Source organism: Humulus lupulus, chromosome X (genome assembly GCF_963169125.1).
Source record: "Humulus lupulus chromosome X, drHumLupu1.1, whole genome shotgun sequence".
In the NCBI taxonomy this organism is placed as follows: domain Eukaryota; kingdom Viridiplantae; phylum Streptophyta; class Magnoliopsida; order Rosales; family Cannabaceae; genus Humulus; species Humulus lupulus.
In genome coordinates, this window is record NC_084802.1 from 16,905,011 (window position 1) to 16,922,221 (window position 17,211).

A 17,211-nucleotide genomic window follows, 5' to 3' on the forward strand; every position below is an offset into this window, starting at 1 on the left:
GGGCGGTCGATTCCACAATGAGGTAAAGAAACAAGTTAATCAATAAATAAATGTTAGAGATAAATAATATGAAGAAAATAGAACAAGTGATATTTTTGTTGTTTTGAGATTTAAATATTAGAAATAAAGATAGAATAAAGTGTGATGTAATAATAGGTAACAAGTAGGAAGGATCAAGAGTCACCAATATGCATACTTATTTATTTGGATATTTGATTCACAAAAGTTACACAAATGAGAAGTTCACATCCCAACTATTCATTTGGAAGATTTGACATTGATGCACAAATATATTTTATAAAAATGTATTCAAGTGATTATTATTCTTTACCATGGAATGATGAGATAAATCTTATGAGAAATATAAAAATGACATTATACCATTGGCAATAATGCAATAAAAGATTGGACATAAAACCTAACACAAATATTACTTTTACTATTTTTAAAATACATAGAAAGAGCATGACTAATTCTATATAGATTTTAGCAAAAGTACATATATATGAGTGAGATGGAGAAAATGATAAAGATATTATCTATATTATTTTCACTAATTTGATAATACATAGAAAGTGCATGACAAAATCTATATACTATTAGTAAACATAAATATAGATAATAAGATGAAGAAGTAGAGATGAAATAAAATAAACCACTAAAATATATAAACTTTAAGCACATGGTGAATCAAAAATACCAAACAAAGTCATAATGCATATAGGATCATCCTAACCTTCCTAAGAAGGTTAGCCTATTATGCTAGACATTCTCATAAAATTCTAGAGAGAAAATATGAGAGATGAGAATAAAATTTGGTAGAGTTTTGCTACCTAAAAATTACATAGAAAATGTGAAGAAAGTATCCCTATTTATAGATGGAGAAAATGACTAAAAAGAAATTAGATAACAAAATGGGGTTTACAAAATAAATCTGAAATATTAATAATAAAATATTATTTTGAAAAATCAAATCTTATTATTAATATTACCCTAGCTATTTTTGTGTATAGTCAAAATGCTCATTTTCTAAAATACCACAAAAACATGATCTTTAAAGCTCAAAATAGCAATTTTCAAAGCCCAATACCCACAAAACATGGCTAGTGACACAAAAGGGTTAAGACCCATTTTCAGCCAATGAGAGAGTGACACGTAGGCGGCTGGGCTGAAGAAGCAAGATGCTTGGGCGTGAGAGGCTGCTGCACTTGGAGGAGACATTGGGCCTTTGGGTCGAACTGGGCCTGGCTTGCGTTGTTGAATGGTGGTCACGTTAGGCTTGAAGGTTGAAAGGAAGGTTGGTAACGTTGGAATTGAATTGATGGAGTGAAGCTGAATATGCTACGTGGCACGAGGAGATGGCTGGCTGGGAGAGTTGTTGGGATGCGTGGCGCGAGGAGGGCACGCCACCTGACAGCTGGGGGGGGGGGGGGGGAGAGGAAGGAAGAGCTGGGCCTTTGATTTGGGCCTTCGGGACTGGGCCAAATTCCTCAAAAATGCCACTTCCTTCATTTTATTTTTCAGTTTTAACCATTCTTTGTTTTCTCTTTTTATTAATGTTCAAATGTAATTTATTTCCTGAAAATTAAACACAAATTAATATTTTCAATTGTAAAATACATTACAATAAATTCATAAAAATATTAATTAAAAATTAATTTATTTTACACTTTAAAACCAATAAATTTGCATTTTTGAGCACTAATCACCATTACCCAATATCCCGGTAATGTGCTAAATACTCCTTGACTCACTCCGAATCAAGTATGGATCTCGTTGTGACTTTCCCATTGACTTGCCTCCTAGGATTGTCTCATGCTGAGTAACCTTAGCATAATCAAATAATAATGAGGCACCACGCACATACCACATATATGCCAAATATATCAAAAACGGGCCAAATTATGAAAATGACCCAATTAAACAAAAATGGGTCTGCATGCATATTTAATTCACCTAACACATGCATATTAAGTCATATTATGATGTTATTCACATAATCACATAATGATACACATAAATATCACATAATCATACAATTCCAAAATTTTCCATCCTGACCCCCTAATCAATGCCCTAAGTTCTATTAAGAAATTTGAGTCATTACACATACGTGAGAGTGTTCTTAAAATTAGTGTTCAAGCTAATAATTCTACTTGTTCATTTTATTGACACTTTCTTAAAAATTCAGCAAACATAAATAATTTGTCACCTTAGTTAATACCACGTTATTTCTTTAAATAACACATTTTCATTTATAAATTTTATTACAAAAATTTTAAATTACTAAAATAATTATTTAGTTTTAATTTGCATAAAAATAATACTCCCATTTATTATTTAGTAATAATTAATAGAATGTGACAAAATTTTGTAGTTACTTATAAATAATTAAATAAATTCTTAGATCACCTTTAAATTAATATACTTAATTATTTTGTAAATAAATAAATAAAAAACTGCATAAATATAGATGAGAAAAATGCGTATTTAGAATGTGAAAAATTATATTTTTCATGTATAAGATCTAAGACTTACAATATTTGAGCATATACCTTATATTTTTAATTTAAAAGAAACTTTCTTTCAATAAACTAAAAAAATTCCAGCAACCATTTTATTACATAAGTTTTTAATAATCAATTTGTAAGCATAAAAATTGTATAGTTTTTCTTTCACAACTTTTGAAAAAACTGCATGTGTTTAATTTGATAAAAACCTCATTAACATATGAAATAAAATGTCTCTTGTTTATATAAAATCAAAACATCACTTTGAGGCATAACTTTTGCATTTTAAAATCATTGATTTATTATCACCATCAAATAAAATAAAATAAATCAGCAAACATAGAATCACATAACATGCTTAAACAACTCTTATAATGCTTTTAACAATTTACCCTAACATTCTTCTACACTTGTACACCTCAATATTACATTGAGCATGCAAGACTAACAACAACATAAAAGAAAACAAACTACCCTAACCATGTCAACACCCAAGACCAAATATACACATGTTCTCTCATCAAAATAACTTTCCAAATTCATTAACTCCATTTCTTATGAAAAATGAGAATAGAATATAAGAACAAACAAAAGAAAAATGAAACAACAATAGAACAAGTGAATTTCCTCCCTAGGCCGAAATCTTCACAACCAACAACTCCAAACCCTTTTTCATATTTGCAAGAATATTTAAAGAGACAATCATAACATAAAATAGACCAAAACAAATCTTAAGCCTTAGCATGCATCTATCAACATACTTGCATATCATTTTACAAATTATTAAATTAAACATGATTATGACAACATAAACATATGATCCCCACAAGGATTCTCGAAAACCCTAGATGATGCAATATCAAAACCAATATGATCATGTTTCTAATCTCAAGATAAAATCAAAAGAGTCAACAAAAAAAAAAAAAAAAAACCAACTATACTCACAATCCCTTTTAAACAACCTTGGTCGAACCCCATAGACTTCAAGCAATATTCAACCCTCCAACCCCATAGAAAAAATCCTTAACATGTTTCCATGGATTTGATGAAAATAAATACATGGGGAACAATCATCAACACATATATGAAAACAAAAATCAAAACAACAACAAATCAATAACAAGGCTAGAGATCAACTACCTCATTTGATAGTAATCAAACTCACAAAGTTGATTCACTTTTTGGCACCTATGATTTTCGAACACCACAAGGAAGAGAAAGAAAAACAAACACTTAGAATTGAGGAGAAGATCTAGTCTTAAGAATCAAACCAAAAACCAAACAAGGCCATACCTATCAAGATTTTGAACCCCTCCTATTCTCCTTCTCCTTCTTCTTCTTCTTCATTCTCCTCTGCTCGTGCTCTCTCACTCTCTCTAGCCAAGCCTCTCTCTATCCTCCTCCTCTATGGAGTCGGCCACCAACAGGAGCTCCCAAGCTCTTCCTATTTCTATTTAAAGACTTGAAATCCTATGCTCCAATGGGAAAGAGAAACTCCTCAATTTAATTCCCCTTTATCCTTGATATTTTAATAAAAGAAAATACAAGAAAATCAATATAAAAGATGTCTATCAACTACATAAGGAAACAATTTCCCTTGACTTCTCTCCTTCATGCCACACGTTTACCCTCTCTCTCCTCTTCCTCTTGCTTCTTTTTTTTTTCCTATTAAATCCCAAATCCTCTAATAAACACATATCTTCAAAAAATATTCATGTATAATTCCTCCTATTATTTCCTTTTTTTTTCTTTCTAAATTAATTAAACAAAATAAATAAATAATCAATAGAAAAATATGCATGGAAACTAATGCATGTTCACCATGCATACCATGCGCATGCATACACACACAAGCACTCTAGTGCTTCTCTACTAACCATGCACATTAGTGCAGCTAACCAAAACTCAAGAAAGCTCTTAAAATATAATAATTAAGTAAAAATATTAACAACATTAAATTCACATAATTTCTACCAAACAATGAAAATAAAATTCTAACACTTAACAATTAATTTTAAAAAAAAACTATTAAAATAATAATTTTTTTTGGTGCCCTACACAAACTTATATTTATACCCAAAAATAACAAAGAAAAAAATTAACAGTGAAATACATATATCAATACTCAACTATATATGTTCATCAAACAGACTCAACAATCAATCCTTTCATATACACTCTAACTCAATAACCAACGCAGACTTATAGCTACCAAAATGTCCAAAGAAAAAACAGATATGACCCATTCCCAGATCCACCCAAAGCAAGAGATGAGGCTGGGTGAGTTGTGCGCTGGACCACTTGCACTAGATCTTGGGCCTGGGTTGGGGATGAACGACATTGATGCAGAGGCAGATGTGGCCAAGGATGAGGATGAAGGGTGCTGGAGGTAGAGGCCAATCTGAGGTCGGGGTTGGGGACAAAGGGCGTTGATGTAGAGGCGGATCTTGCTGGTGTTGAGGATGAAGGGCGCTAAAGGCAGATCTTGCTAGGGTTAAGGATGAAGGGCGCTAGAGGTGGATCTTGCTGGGGTTGGGGACAAAGGGTGTCGATGTAAAGGCCGATAGGTCGAGGTTTAGGAAAAAAGGCAACGAGTGGAGGCAAATCTGGGGTCGTTGTTGGGGACGAAGGGCGCTAGAGGCGGAGGCCAATTTGGGGACAAAGGATGTCAAACAGAGGCAGAACTGTTCGGAGTCAGGTACGAATATGCACCAATGCAGAGGTAGATTTGGCCAGAGTCAGAGTTAGGGACGAAGTTGTACCAATGCGGAGGCAGGTTTGGCCAGAGTTGGGGACGAAGGCACCAAATGCGATGATTTCTCGATGTACACTAGAGGGAGGATATGCATTCTAAGAAAAAAGATTTTGATTTAGGGTTTGATTGGTATAGTATACGAATCCAATTTTATCATTTTAAAAACTTGAAAATAGTGAGACCTACAAGAATAAGTGATTAGTAATATGGTTTTGAAAATAAAATTCAAATCAGTATTCTTATTTTGTGTTCTAAAATCAAAAACAAGAAAATCATGTTTTCTCTGATTCCAAATCATTATACCCTAAAATCCTACAAATTTATCACTTTTTTATATTTCCAGATTCTCTATCAATCATATATTCAGTTTTTTAAAACTCAAAAATAGTTTTCAAATATTGAATCAATTATATTTTCAAAAATATGTTTTTAGACTATAAATTCATATTTTTATTTTAGAAACACACTTTTTGAAAATACAATTTTCCAATTGCGAACCAATCAGGCTCTTAGTTTTTTTATTACTTTAGTTTTGTTTAAAGTTTAAGTTTTAATTAAATGTCTATTTTTTTTAAATATAGATTTTTCAATCTTTTTTTTATAATTTTTAAATGAATTTGTATTTTTAATTATTTAAAACTAATTTAATATAATTTAAAATTCAATAATCAATAAAAATTGAGGATATTTTGATAATATTAGAAAATATTCTGATTAAAATTTGGTTTAAAGTACTATTTTGATATGTTTTATAAGACACAAAATACGAATTATCATTTAACAAAATGCATAAACAAAGCAAAAAAGAAAGGTCAAACTAGTATTTTTATTTTTTCCATTTTATTAAGCCTAATAGAAGTGTTGAAAAAAACATTGTTTTCCTCAGGGGTATGAAAAAAGCATTGTACATCCAAATGATATTTAAAAAGAAAAACATTGCCATATTGAGCTAAACCAAAGCCCTGGGATTTCGAAAGTGACTTTTTTTCTTATTACAGTAGGATGGTTGATTTTTTTTTTTTTTGTACAGCGAGGACTTGGCTAGAATGGATGGTACTTCATAAATAATTATTTCTTCTGTACTAGTAACAGTAAAGATTCAAAGTTCGTGATGCATGTAATTATTGGCCTTGAACATAAACTTGCAAAAAAACGTTAACGTTAAAAAGAGCCAGTTGTAGCTTTTGGATTGACTGATGGTCTGACACTCACACTTTTTTCCCCAAACCCAAAATGCATGACTTGCTTGTTCTTCATTTTCTTCTTGTTTAGCAAGGAAAAAAAAACTTCTTCTTGGTCTGAAACATTAACAGTGATTTCTTGCTTGCACTTTTTTGGTTTCTGTAAAATCCTCTGTAAAAGAAAACAAGGTAAGCTCTTCTCTCTCTCTGTCTTTGATAAGTTGTCAAAGTTGCTCTCTTTTGCTTGGTTTTGGTACTAAGTTTATGGCATTTATTTATACTTTTCTGGGTATCATGAATTTCAGAGAAAAGCCATTTGAGTTGGTGGGTATGTGTAGAAATAGAACGAGTTTTGTTTGAGTGGAAAGAGATTTTTTTATTAGCATAGTTTGGGTGGTCCTCTTTGATCATATATATATATATATATATATTTATATAATGCACACACACATACATATTATTTCGAAAGATATATGATTGTTAACTGGGTTTACTCAGATTTGACAGATCATGCAAGAAGATCCCTTGCAAATTTTATTCCTGAAATAAAGTGATTCTAAGGCGGGTTTTTTATTTTTTATCTTTTTAGGTGAGGTCTTTGGACTATCAACTTGGGTAATGTTTTGGCCTAAGTAACATGACACAGAGTTTTGTTTGAAAATCTTTAACCTCATACAAAAGTTGGACATATTTGCTTATGTAATAGATGATTAAAACCACCACCTATTTGATGTCTTAATGTAACAGGTGACTCTGTAACTAGAGTTTAAAATTAGTGAATTGAAAGAGAAAATGAGATATGTACCCGTGATCATTATTTTTAGGAATATATTGTTGTGTTGAAACTTGGAAGCTTCCAATTCTTTTAGTTATTTATGGTTAAAAAGACCTCTGCTTGAACTTGATTCAAAATTCTTGTATTAGTATTAGGTGCTCAATTTTGATGTAATGAACATTGTTTATATTGTGTCCATCTTTATGGCTTAACAACTCTACTTATATTGTTTTGGGATTTTAACAGGGCCTCTAGTATATTGTTTGTACCAATGAAGAAGTGCAAATCTGCTCCTCATGGAAACTCTGGGATGATCCCATCTCAGAGGAGAAGTGAGCGTCTACGACGGAAATGTGCACCGAAATATCAATGTGATATAAGCTCGGACGAATCAGAAAGTTACACTCCCTTGGTTGTTAAGACAACCTCTTGCAAAAGAGCTACTTATTCAAGAAAGACTAGTACTAAAAATGAAAATTCAGGAGATAATTCTCTCACTCTCATCACAGAAATTATGTATCAGTCTGGGAATGAAAATTCAATACAACAGACAAAGCGCTTTGCCAATGCCACTACTTCAAAGGTTGGGACAAACGAGCCAATGCTAAACTGTGATCCTAACAATGCAAAAGAAATGCTTTTCCCTATATGGTGGTAAGATTTTAGCTGATTTTTTTTTTTAAATTGTAGGAGCCATGTATGTATTTGGTAGTGCAATTTTTCATATTTGATAGCATGAGTGACTTACAATGAACTTTCTATCTTTTTAACAGGGGAAGCTTGAGCATACCCAATGAAAACTTTGGGAATGTGGACGTATGTGTGGCTTGTAAGTCAACCAGGCTTTCTTCGGATGCGTTTCATGTTGTATGCCGATTTCCAACATTGCTTCCTGTTAAAGTGATTCCCAGGCATGATGTTTGGCCAAACTGCTTCGATACTTCTCTGCCAACTGATGACATCATAGACTTCTACATTTTACCAGGAAGCGAAAGCAGGTGTGGTTTGCTACAAATTAATGTTTCCCAATCGAGTTGCTTTATTTTGGCTTTTCATTTTATCTCCTGTTTTCATTTTCTCCCTGCAGCGATAACCAAGATTTTAGCAGCTTGTTAGATTATTTGCATGCTCAAGATCTTGCAATGACAATTGCGGTTTATGGCACAAGATTTCTCTTGTTTTCTTCTCATAATCTTCCACATAAATATTGGAGTGAGTTCAAGCATTACGTGTTATAATCTGAGTATTCAACTGTTCCTTTTTCATTTGTCTGCTTGAATATTATTCTATATAATTGGTTATGTGACTTGCATGATCTGTAGGACATGAGGAAAAGTACTATTTGTGGGTTGTCATAATTGGAGTGAATGCTTTCTTCCCACTTCTAGAGGAATGTCCTGATTCCACTGGCTTACTAAATGCTCAAGGTATCTTGTTCCTCCAAGCTAATTGGAGTTTTCTTGCTCACCAAAGTTGCATTTAAGTTTTCAGTAATAAAGCTCTATCATGTTCCAAATAATTCTTTCATCAAATTTTCTCATATTAAAACCAGATTAGCACAAATTTCTTGTAGCTTGTTTCTAAGGTCAACTTACACTCTATGAGCACATATTTACAGCAATAAATTCCATGTGAAATATCAAAATCTCATAGATGACCTAAAATCACAGTCTTCATAAGGAATTGATGAATTTGAGACCTAATATTAAACCTGCTGTATTTGTTAGAATGTAGTACAGAAGTTTAGGACAAGTGTTTAAACACATTAATGATGGACACAAACTTCTTTTTCTTGATTATGATTTAGTTTTGTAGTATTATGACATAAACAATGGCAGAATATTCTATATTTGCACAACAAACACATTTGTATAATCAGTTAATGAGCAGCAAATTTAGTAAATGTTGCCCATTCTAACAAGTTTCCTACCTAGGATCACTGAATAAGTAGTTAAGCTCCTCATCCCTCAAATATTTTTCTTTTTCAGAAAACATGTCCTCTGCATTATTTATTTATTTATTTATTTTTTTGCAGCACCTCTGCATTAATTTTTTAGTTATATAAGTTGACATGAATTTGCCACATGAGCCATTTATGAAATATATTATATTAATTCCCTTGTTTCTCCTATCTCTTACTTAACCGTCAGTTAGAAAACTTGCTATGATTTCAAGTCTTCCTTGCACCAAATGCAAGGCAAGAATTGTTGGTTTAAATTATATTACAATTTTTCTTCTCTTTGTTTTTATGCTTAATTCTTCTGTTTATTAAATTTTACTGATGTCAAGGTAAAATCAATGTTGTGGATTCTTACAAAAAAACCAGGTAAGAGATCATTTGAAGGGTCACCTCCAATTGGAAGAGCAACTATGGACGAAGGCCCCGAATTAGTGTTTTCTATGCCTGATGAAATTTTTATACCAAATGCTGTAGAAATTTTACTTTCTTCTGATAACTTTGATGGAGGGAATATTCAGAGGACTGATTCATGTTCACCAATTCTTCCAAGACAAGGCTCGAACTCTGGTGTACAAGGACCCGAAGAAAAGACTGCTTACAGTAAGAGCTTTTATACCTCCTTCCTGAGTGAATGGATACACAATTTAGAAGGCGATTCATTCGATGAAGTCACTTCGGCTGCTGGCAGTGGTGAATTAGTTGGTCAATATTATGTGAAACCAAGTGTGGCTTCAACTCTTCGAGCTGTCTTCGAAAAGCATGGTGACATTGCTCAAAACTGCCATATGATATCAAGAGGATTGGTTACTTTTGTCCTAGAGAGGATATGTGAAGTGGTTCAAGATTTCCAAACACTTGAGCCAAAAAATCTGAGGCTCCATCATCTGAATACTCTAAAAGCAGTTATCTCTGAAGGTGAATTTTTAAAGGCGGACGTGAAATGGCTTAAGATCCTCCATGAAGAACTCTGCGAAGTGGGGAACAAGATGAAGGAGTATCGGAAAATTAGAAACTCTAAACGTTCGAAAGCAAAAGAAATTGAGTCAAAGAAAACCGAGTTGATGAAATTGCAGTCTCAAGTTCAGTCGTTGGAGATGAAGATTTCGACATTGGAAAATGATAAGGAGAGACTAGATAGTGATCTTTACAGAGCTGGACGCCCAATCAAGCTTTTCCACAGCCATTCTATAATGCATGGTTTCCTCTAGTTCTTTCTTTTGTACCACCTCTTAGTCATCATCTAAGCCATGAGGGGAGATAGGTTAGTTGATAACCAGACGTTTTATTTGGACTACAGGGTCTGTAACCTCTAACTGACTTGTCTTTATTATTTATCTTTATATATCATCCAAAAAAAAAACTCATCCTTTGGCTTACAATATCTTTTGCATCTTCAAAGTCAGTGTCTTCATGGAGGAAAAAAGAAGGAAAGAAAGAGAAAATAGAGAAAAAAAAAAAGAATTATACAAGCTATAATTAAAAGTGGAGTGGTTTAAAATTCATTATTTGTTGGTTATAACCATATATTTTTTTAAAATTATAATAACCTAAAATCAAAACACTAAATAAAGTCTTACAGGTACTATTAATTAAAATTTTCTTTTAAGGGATTTTTTTTGTTTGAATGAAATAATAAACTTCATTATTTGGATTTTAGTAGTGTTAGGACAATACACTCAAGCAACACATAAACATTAGTATTCAACGTAATATCCCAAATCTTAATCATGTTACCAAAAGTGCATAAATAAGAAACCTTAAAACATGTTTCTATAGAACTGTTATCCCCATTTCCTGCGTGGACCCGGTACATTCATCCAGGCCCACGGTCAGGGGCTGTTCAAAATGTGGGCCTAGCCCAAGGCCTCGAGGTACGGGAATGTCCAAGGGGGCACGGGCCTGGATGCAATTCTGGGCCCACGAGGAAATCCGGTATGGTCATCCGGGACAGTCGTCCGGGGGACGTGCAGGCAGTTCGAACCCCCCACAACATACGCGTCATGGTCCCGGACCCTGGTACGGTCCGGGCCGGTTGTAAATGAAGAGGAACAAAGGTAAACGAGCCCGGATCACATCGTCCCCGGTTGGTGGGACCAAGCGTCCGGGACCCTGAAGCCGCCCCACTCCGCGTGGGCATTGTCCCTACTTTTCACCTGCGGAAAAGGCCACCTCGGGATTGCACGCCGTTGTTTCAGATCTGCACTGCCAAGTACTCTGACTGGTCTTGTCTCCTGAATCTGCCTCGTAACTCGAAGTGTCCACACCAAAAGCACCGTTTGTCGGGCGAAATATAGCTCTTGGGCCAACTTATTGGGCCTTAACTGGTCTGGAATTCATGTGTGTTTTATCTTTTATATTGGGTTCCGACTAGGGAGGCCGAGAGTATCCATATCTCTGATGGGCCCGGGTCATACCCGGCCCAAACCCAGTGTTCCCATAAGCCTATAAATACAGGTCATAGAACACTGGAAAAATGACATTTCTTCAACTAAGATATAGTTACTCTGTCAAAATATAGAGAGAAACTCCATTGTAAAAGGTTTTCCAAGCTCTAATACTACAGACTCGTGGACTAAGGCTCGTTAACGCCCCAACCATATAAAAATCTCGTGTTAATCTTCTACTTCTATTACTATTACCCTTAAATAATATTTATTAATATAGTTACCGAAAACCTCGATTAACAGTTTGGTGCTTTCATTGAGAGCTGAAGAAAGCTAGTGCTAACGTGAGGCCTTTACTACAATGGTGAACACACGACACACAACCTTCGACCCTAGCAATCCAGAGCAGGGCAACAGAGACCCGCTGCCTTCACAACATCTCCCTCAGGATCTGCCCGAGAACGCGCCTCCTCAAACATCTCACCATGACGAGTCACAAGACTATGAGGGTGGGACAGAATACGAAGAAGAAAATGAGGAGGAATATTATGAAGAGGAAAATGAGGGGGAGTACCACGACGAAGCTGCGGATCCCGAGACCCCCGAAGGAGAGCCCAACCAGCAAGACTTGGAGGTGACCAGACTGAGGTAGCAAGTCCTGGACCAGGAAGCCAGGATCGCTGAGCAAGCGGAGGCGCATCGACGGATGTAAGAGTCTCTCCAAGCCGTGCAGGCATTCATAGTCGCGCAGGGTCCGGCAGCCAATCCTGCAACTGGCCCACTTCCAGAAGCGCAGCAGCCTGCTCCACAAGAGCAAGCTGGGGTCCCCGAAGGAGCCAGCCCGGCCCCTCCCCCGGAGCCGTTTCCTGAGCCAGCTCCAGGAAACCCGGACAGGGAGAGAAAGAAGGCTAGTGGAAAGACCCGAGGAAAGACCACCCCCGTCGCAAAGGCTGGGACCCGTTCCCGGCCGCTCCCTAGGAAAGAGAAGGTGCGCCCTGTCCCAGGACAAGGCCACCCGATCGATCCGCAGGGGACGCGGCCGCGGAACGCACAGCCCCAGGGCGAGACGGGCGGGAAAGATCTTTGCACCCAAGTGCCTCGGTTAACAAGAACCGTCGGGAACGGCCTCGCCGTGAGGAACGTCATGCCCTCAGTTCAGGGGATGATACTTCCCGGATAGACTTACGCGATCGACTGAACGCTCGGAAGGAGCGGGCCCGCAAGGAAAAGATCCTCCCCCAAGGTGGCTACCCCAGAAACAACATCAACGACAGGAGGAACGAAAGAATCCCCCTAGAAGATGACACGACTAGGCAGCTCATGGAGCAGTTGGTTGCTTTAAAAAAGGTCATGGACCGTTTGGTCCGCAAGCAAGAAGGCGCGGACACTGACTCCGATGAAGAGGATAAAGAGCCCTGCGCAAGGCACATCCTGGACGCCATACTCCCCAAGGGGTTCAAGATGCCAAGCCTCACCGCCTATACTAGCAACACCGACCCCAGGGACCATCTGTCCCGATACAACCGGCTCATGACAGTGGCCCATATCAGTGACGATGGCAAGTGCCTTTGCTTCTCGATCACTTTGGGCGGTCCCGCCGAAGAGTGGTGGAAGAGGCTTAAGCCGGGATCCATCCAATCCTGGTTCGGGCTGCAGTCAGCATTTCGCAACCAGTTCGTGGCCGCCATGAGGATGGATATGTAGATCAGCGCCCTCGCAAATATCAAGCAACTCCCCGCGGAGACACTAAGGGCCTACATTCAGCGCTTCATTGAAGAAGCCTCCAAGACGAAAGTGGACGACGGACAGCGCCTGGTGGCACTGCAGTCCGGAATCCGGGCCGGGTCACCCCTTTGGGATGACATGCAGCGTAGTAAGGCCGCTACCCTGGAAGAGTTCATCAGGAGGGCCCAAGGATTCATCAACTAGGAGGAAGCTCAGATCCAGGCTTTCGGGTGGCCTCCGGCCCCGCAGCTCCTCCCCCAGGCGTTCCCGGGATATGGGGGACAATTCTCGGCGCAGTCCTATACCGCGCCCCCCATTGCCCCGGGACCGGCCGTCGCACCTAGGGTCAACTACACTCCAACGGTGTATGGTGTCACGAGCCGGCTATTTGGGTACTCCAGCTAGACGGAACGTGCGGCACTTGCAGACTCTTCAAGCTAGCAAGTCAGCCTACAACACACACCTACAGGCAAACAAACTCAGCAGTTAGCCACATACACATCTCAGACATGCAACGGGCGAATAACGAAGTATGAGCAAGCACAAAGCAAGTCATTCCTAGGAACGTCCACACAACACAAAGCACACAACAAGGCAAGTGGCACACAATGGCCCAACGAAGGTAACAAACAAGTAACACATAAGCAACAAGGAAGCACATAGGGGCAAGTATGGATAAATGTTATTTCATTAATATATAGCCTTGATAGGGCAAGGGAGTACACAGCTTTGGCCCCTATCTGCTGATGGCCATGGTGCTTCCCTAAGTCACCAGGTCACCTCCCCCTAAGGAGCCTTCTAGGGAAATAAAGTCTTCAGAGAAACATATATGATTTTTTTCTGGGAGACATATGCAATATTACAAAACTGCCACTACCCTATCCCATGAGGTTGCTTGGTGCAAGACTTGACTAATGATCAAGCACCAAGGCATGCTCATTACAAAATGGCCCCATGTGGGTGTGCCAAAGGGGCAGCACGCCACATATGGCCCTGCCACTTCAGGGTATGCCCCGGTCCAATCCACCCACTTCTCCGGTTATGGCGTCGCACCGGCAGGACACAACATCGCCCCCGTCGGGGCCCAGCAGTCACAGGCAAGAGTGACTGAGGCGAGCGTGAACCCCTCCCGGGGGAAGCGATCTGGCCAAGGCCAGAACTGGCCCGAGTCGGCCAAGAAGGAAAAGAGAGGCTACGAGCCCCAATATTCAGAATACACCAATCTGGTGGACACCAGAGAGAATATCTACCTGGCCACAGAAAGGGCGGTTCACTACCGGAAGCCTAGCCCCATGTTCAAAGGGGGAAGGAATCTGAGGGACACCAGCAAAAGGTGCGCCTATCATAAGGATGTGGGCCACACCACCGAAGAATGCCGGTAGCTCAAAGATGAGATTGAAAATCTCATCAAGCTAAGGCACCTCCACCAGTGGGTTAGGATGCCCGTGGGAGTCCCGGGCCTGTCAGCAAGCCCCGGACAACTCGCGGTCTCGGGAACGCCCCGGGAATACCCCCCCAGGGAGGGTATGCACAGAGACCCACGACGCAGGCCCCTCAGGGGGCCCCCGTCTCGCATGTTCCCGGCCCCGGAATGCCTTACCCCTCCGGGGCGGCACCCCCTCGGATCGATGGACATGTGGCCACCATCTCGGGCGGACCTCACCTGGGAGGATCGTTCCGGAACGACCAGAAACGCTACCTAAGCGAGCTAGACCACGATCAGGAGGTATGCGCCCTTGTCCAAGCCCCAGCTCAGTGCTCTAAGTTGATGAACCTCCCCATCACCTTCACGGAGGACGACGCCCGCAATGTCCACTTTCCGCACCACGACCCGTTGGTCATTGATGCTCAAATCGCCAACAAGTTGGTGTCCCGCGTGTTGGTGGACGACGGGAGCTCCGTCAACCTGTTGTCCAAGCCCGCTTTCACCACCATTGGCTTGACTGAAGCGGATCTGGCATCGTGCCCGACCCAGATTTACGGCTTCAACGGAGATGCACTTCTGCCCATGGGGAAGATCCAGCTGCCGGTTACGCTGGGGAGTGAATTGCAGCACTCGTTCAAGTTCTGCACCTTTGTAGTGGTGGACTGCCCCACCGCTTACAACGTCATTTTTGGCCGGCCCACATTGGTCGAGTTCGGAGCCATCACCTCCATCCGTCATCTTTGCATGAAGTTCCCATGCGACAGCAGAGGGGTAGGAACTGTCCGAGGAGACCAGAAGAGCGCCTGGAAGTGCTACCATGTGTCAGCCCGGCCCATATACATGATCCGGGAAGAACCCGTTGAGGACTTCGTCGAACCGATTCCTCTCCCGCCTGCTGAGAGGATGGTCCAGGAAGAAGATGACCTGGACCCGCGGATAGGGGACGACCGTGTCCTGGAACCAATGGACGAGATAGAAGAGGTGTGCATCAGCGACACCGATCCGACCCGAATCATCCAAGTCGGAAAAAGTCTGCCAGCAGACGTTCAAGCCGCCATCATCGCCCAAGTTAAGGGAAACCAGGATATCCTGACCTGGTCTCACTCAGACATGACTGGGATCGACCGCAATATCATCTGCCACGCGTTAAGTATTGACCCAAACGCGACCCCGGTCCGCCAGAAACCCAGGCCTTTGGGGACGGAGAGGGCCGAGGCCCTTAAGCTGGAGGTTGAGAAGTTGTCTTCTATCAACTTCATACGCGAGGCTGTGTACCCCGTGTGGCTGGCCAATTTCGTCTTGGTGCCGAAACCAAACGGGACATGGAGAACGTGCATCGACTTCACGGACCTCAACAAAGCCTGCCCGAAAGACTGTTTCCCGCTGCCCCGGATCGACCAAATGGTGGATGCTACGTCCGGGTACGAGATCTTGAGCTTCATGGACGCGTACTCATGCTACAATCAGATCTCTATGCACGTGGCATATCAAGAACACACCAGCTTCCAAACCGACAAAGGAATCTATTGCTACATAGTCATGCCTTTCAGACTAAAGAATGCCGGAGCAACTTACCAAAGGCTCGTCAATCGAATGTTCCGGGCCCAGTTAGGGCGAAACATGGAGGTATACATCGATGATATGTTGGTCAAGTCCAAGACGTCCCAGAACCATTCGGATGACCTGGCGGAGGCTTTCGCAGTCATCCGGAAGTACGGGATGAAGCTGAATCCCAAAAAGTGCACTTTTGGCGTGGCCTCTGGGAAGTTCCTGGGCTTCATAGTAAGTTTTCCGAGGAATAGAAGCCAATCCAGATAAGATCAAGGCACTGATTGATATGGCCTCTCCCCGAAAGCATAAGGACGTACAAAGCCTGACGGGGCGAATAGCCGCCTTAAGCCGCTTCGTTTCCAAAGCCACGGATAAGTGCATCCCGTTCTTCAACGTCCTTCGGGGAAGCCAGCGTTTCGAATGGTCACCCGAATGTGAAGAGGCCTTCCGTAAGCTGAAAGAACACTTGGCCCAAGCCCTAATCCTAGAAAAACCGGTAGAAGGGGAGCCTCTGTATCTGTACCTGGCCGTGACTGAGCACGCGATCAGCGCTGCGTTGGTACGAGAGGAAGAAAGGGCACAGCTCCCGGTATACTATGTGAGCAAGCGATTGCTGAACGTTGAATCCCGGTACCCATTGATCGAAAAGCTAACATTCTGCCTGCTGATGGCATCCCGAAAGCTTCGGCCTTATTTTCAGGCCCACGCCATAAAGGTCCTGACCAACCATCCCCTGTGGCAAGTGTTACAGAAACCCGAGTCATCAGGAAGACTCCTGAAGTGGGCCATGGAGCTCAGTCAGTTTGATATCTCCTATGTCCCTAGGGTGTCTATCAAGGGACAGGCCCTGGCCGATTTCATCGTTGAATGTTCCGGAGTGCCTCAGGAAGACAGTATTCCCGAAGCCCCCGCAGCGCCCGTATGGAAAGTCTTCGTGGACGGAG

General features: G+C 40.5%; 1 protein-coding gene and 1 long non-coding RNA gene across 2 annotated transcripts; one reads left to right on the top strand and one right to left on the bottom strand.

The window, feature by feature from the left end:
* Positions 1 to 1,585: 1,585 nt before the first annotated feature.
* Positions 1,586 to 5,607, bottom strand: LOC133804868 (uncharacterized). Its single transcript, XR_009878670.1, has 3 exons — positions 3,804 to 5,607; positions 3,651 to 3,698; positions 1,586 to 1,827 (listed from the first exon to the last, which is right to left on the bottom strand). It is a non-coding gene; the product is annotated as an uncharacterized LOC133804868 (long non-coding RNA).
* A 382-nt stretch (positions 5,608 to 5,989) lies between these two features.
* On the top strand, positions 5,990 to 10,560 carry LOC133804625 (uncharacterized). The gene is made up of 6 exons (XM_062242771.1): positions 5,990 to 6,635; positions 7,468 to 7,875; positions 7,995 to 8,219; positions 8,309 to 8,433; positions 8,544 to 8,648; positions 9,548 to 10,560. The coding sequence occupies exons 2-6, from the start codon at positions 7,493 to 7,495 to the stop codon at positions 10,387 to 10,389; spliced, it is 1,680 nt and encodes a 559-aa protein (XP_062098755.1). The 5' UTR covers positions 5,990 to 6,635; positions 7,468 to 7,492; the 3' UTR covers positions 10,390 to 10,560.
* Positions 10,561 to 17,211: the final 6,651 nt, after the last annotated feature.

Excerpts from the sequence above, each read along its gene's own strand:
- LOC133804625 (XM_062242771.1), top strand. The coding sequence starts at position 7,493 with ATGAAGAAGTGCAAATCTGCTCCTCATGGAAACTCTGGGATGATCCCA. Across the intron at positions 8,220-8,308 it reads TTACCAGGAAGCGAAAGCAG|CGATAACCAAGATTTTAGCA; the intron begins GTGTGGTTTGCT and ends TTCTCCCTGCAG. Across the intron at positions 8,434-8,543 it reads TCTTCCACATAAATATTGGA|GACATGAGGAAAAGTACTAT; the intron begins GTGAGTTCAAGC and ends CATGATCTGTAG.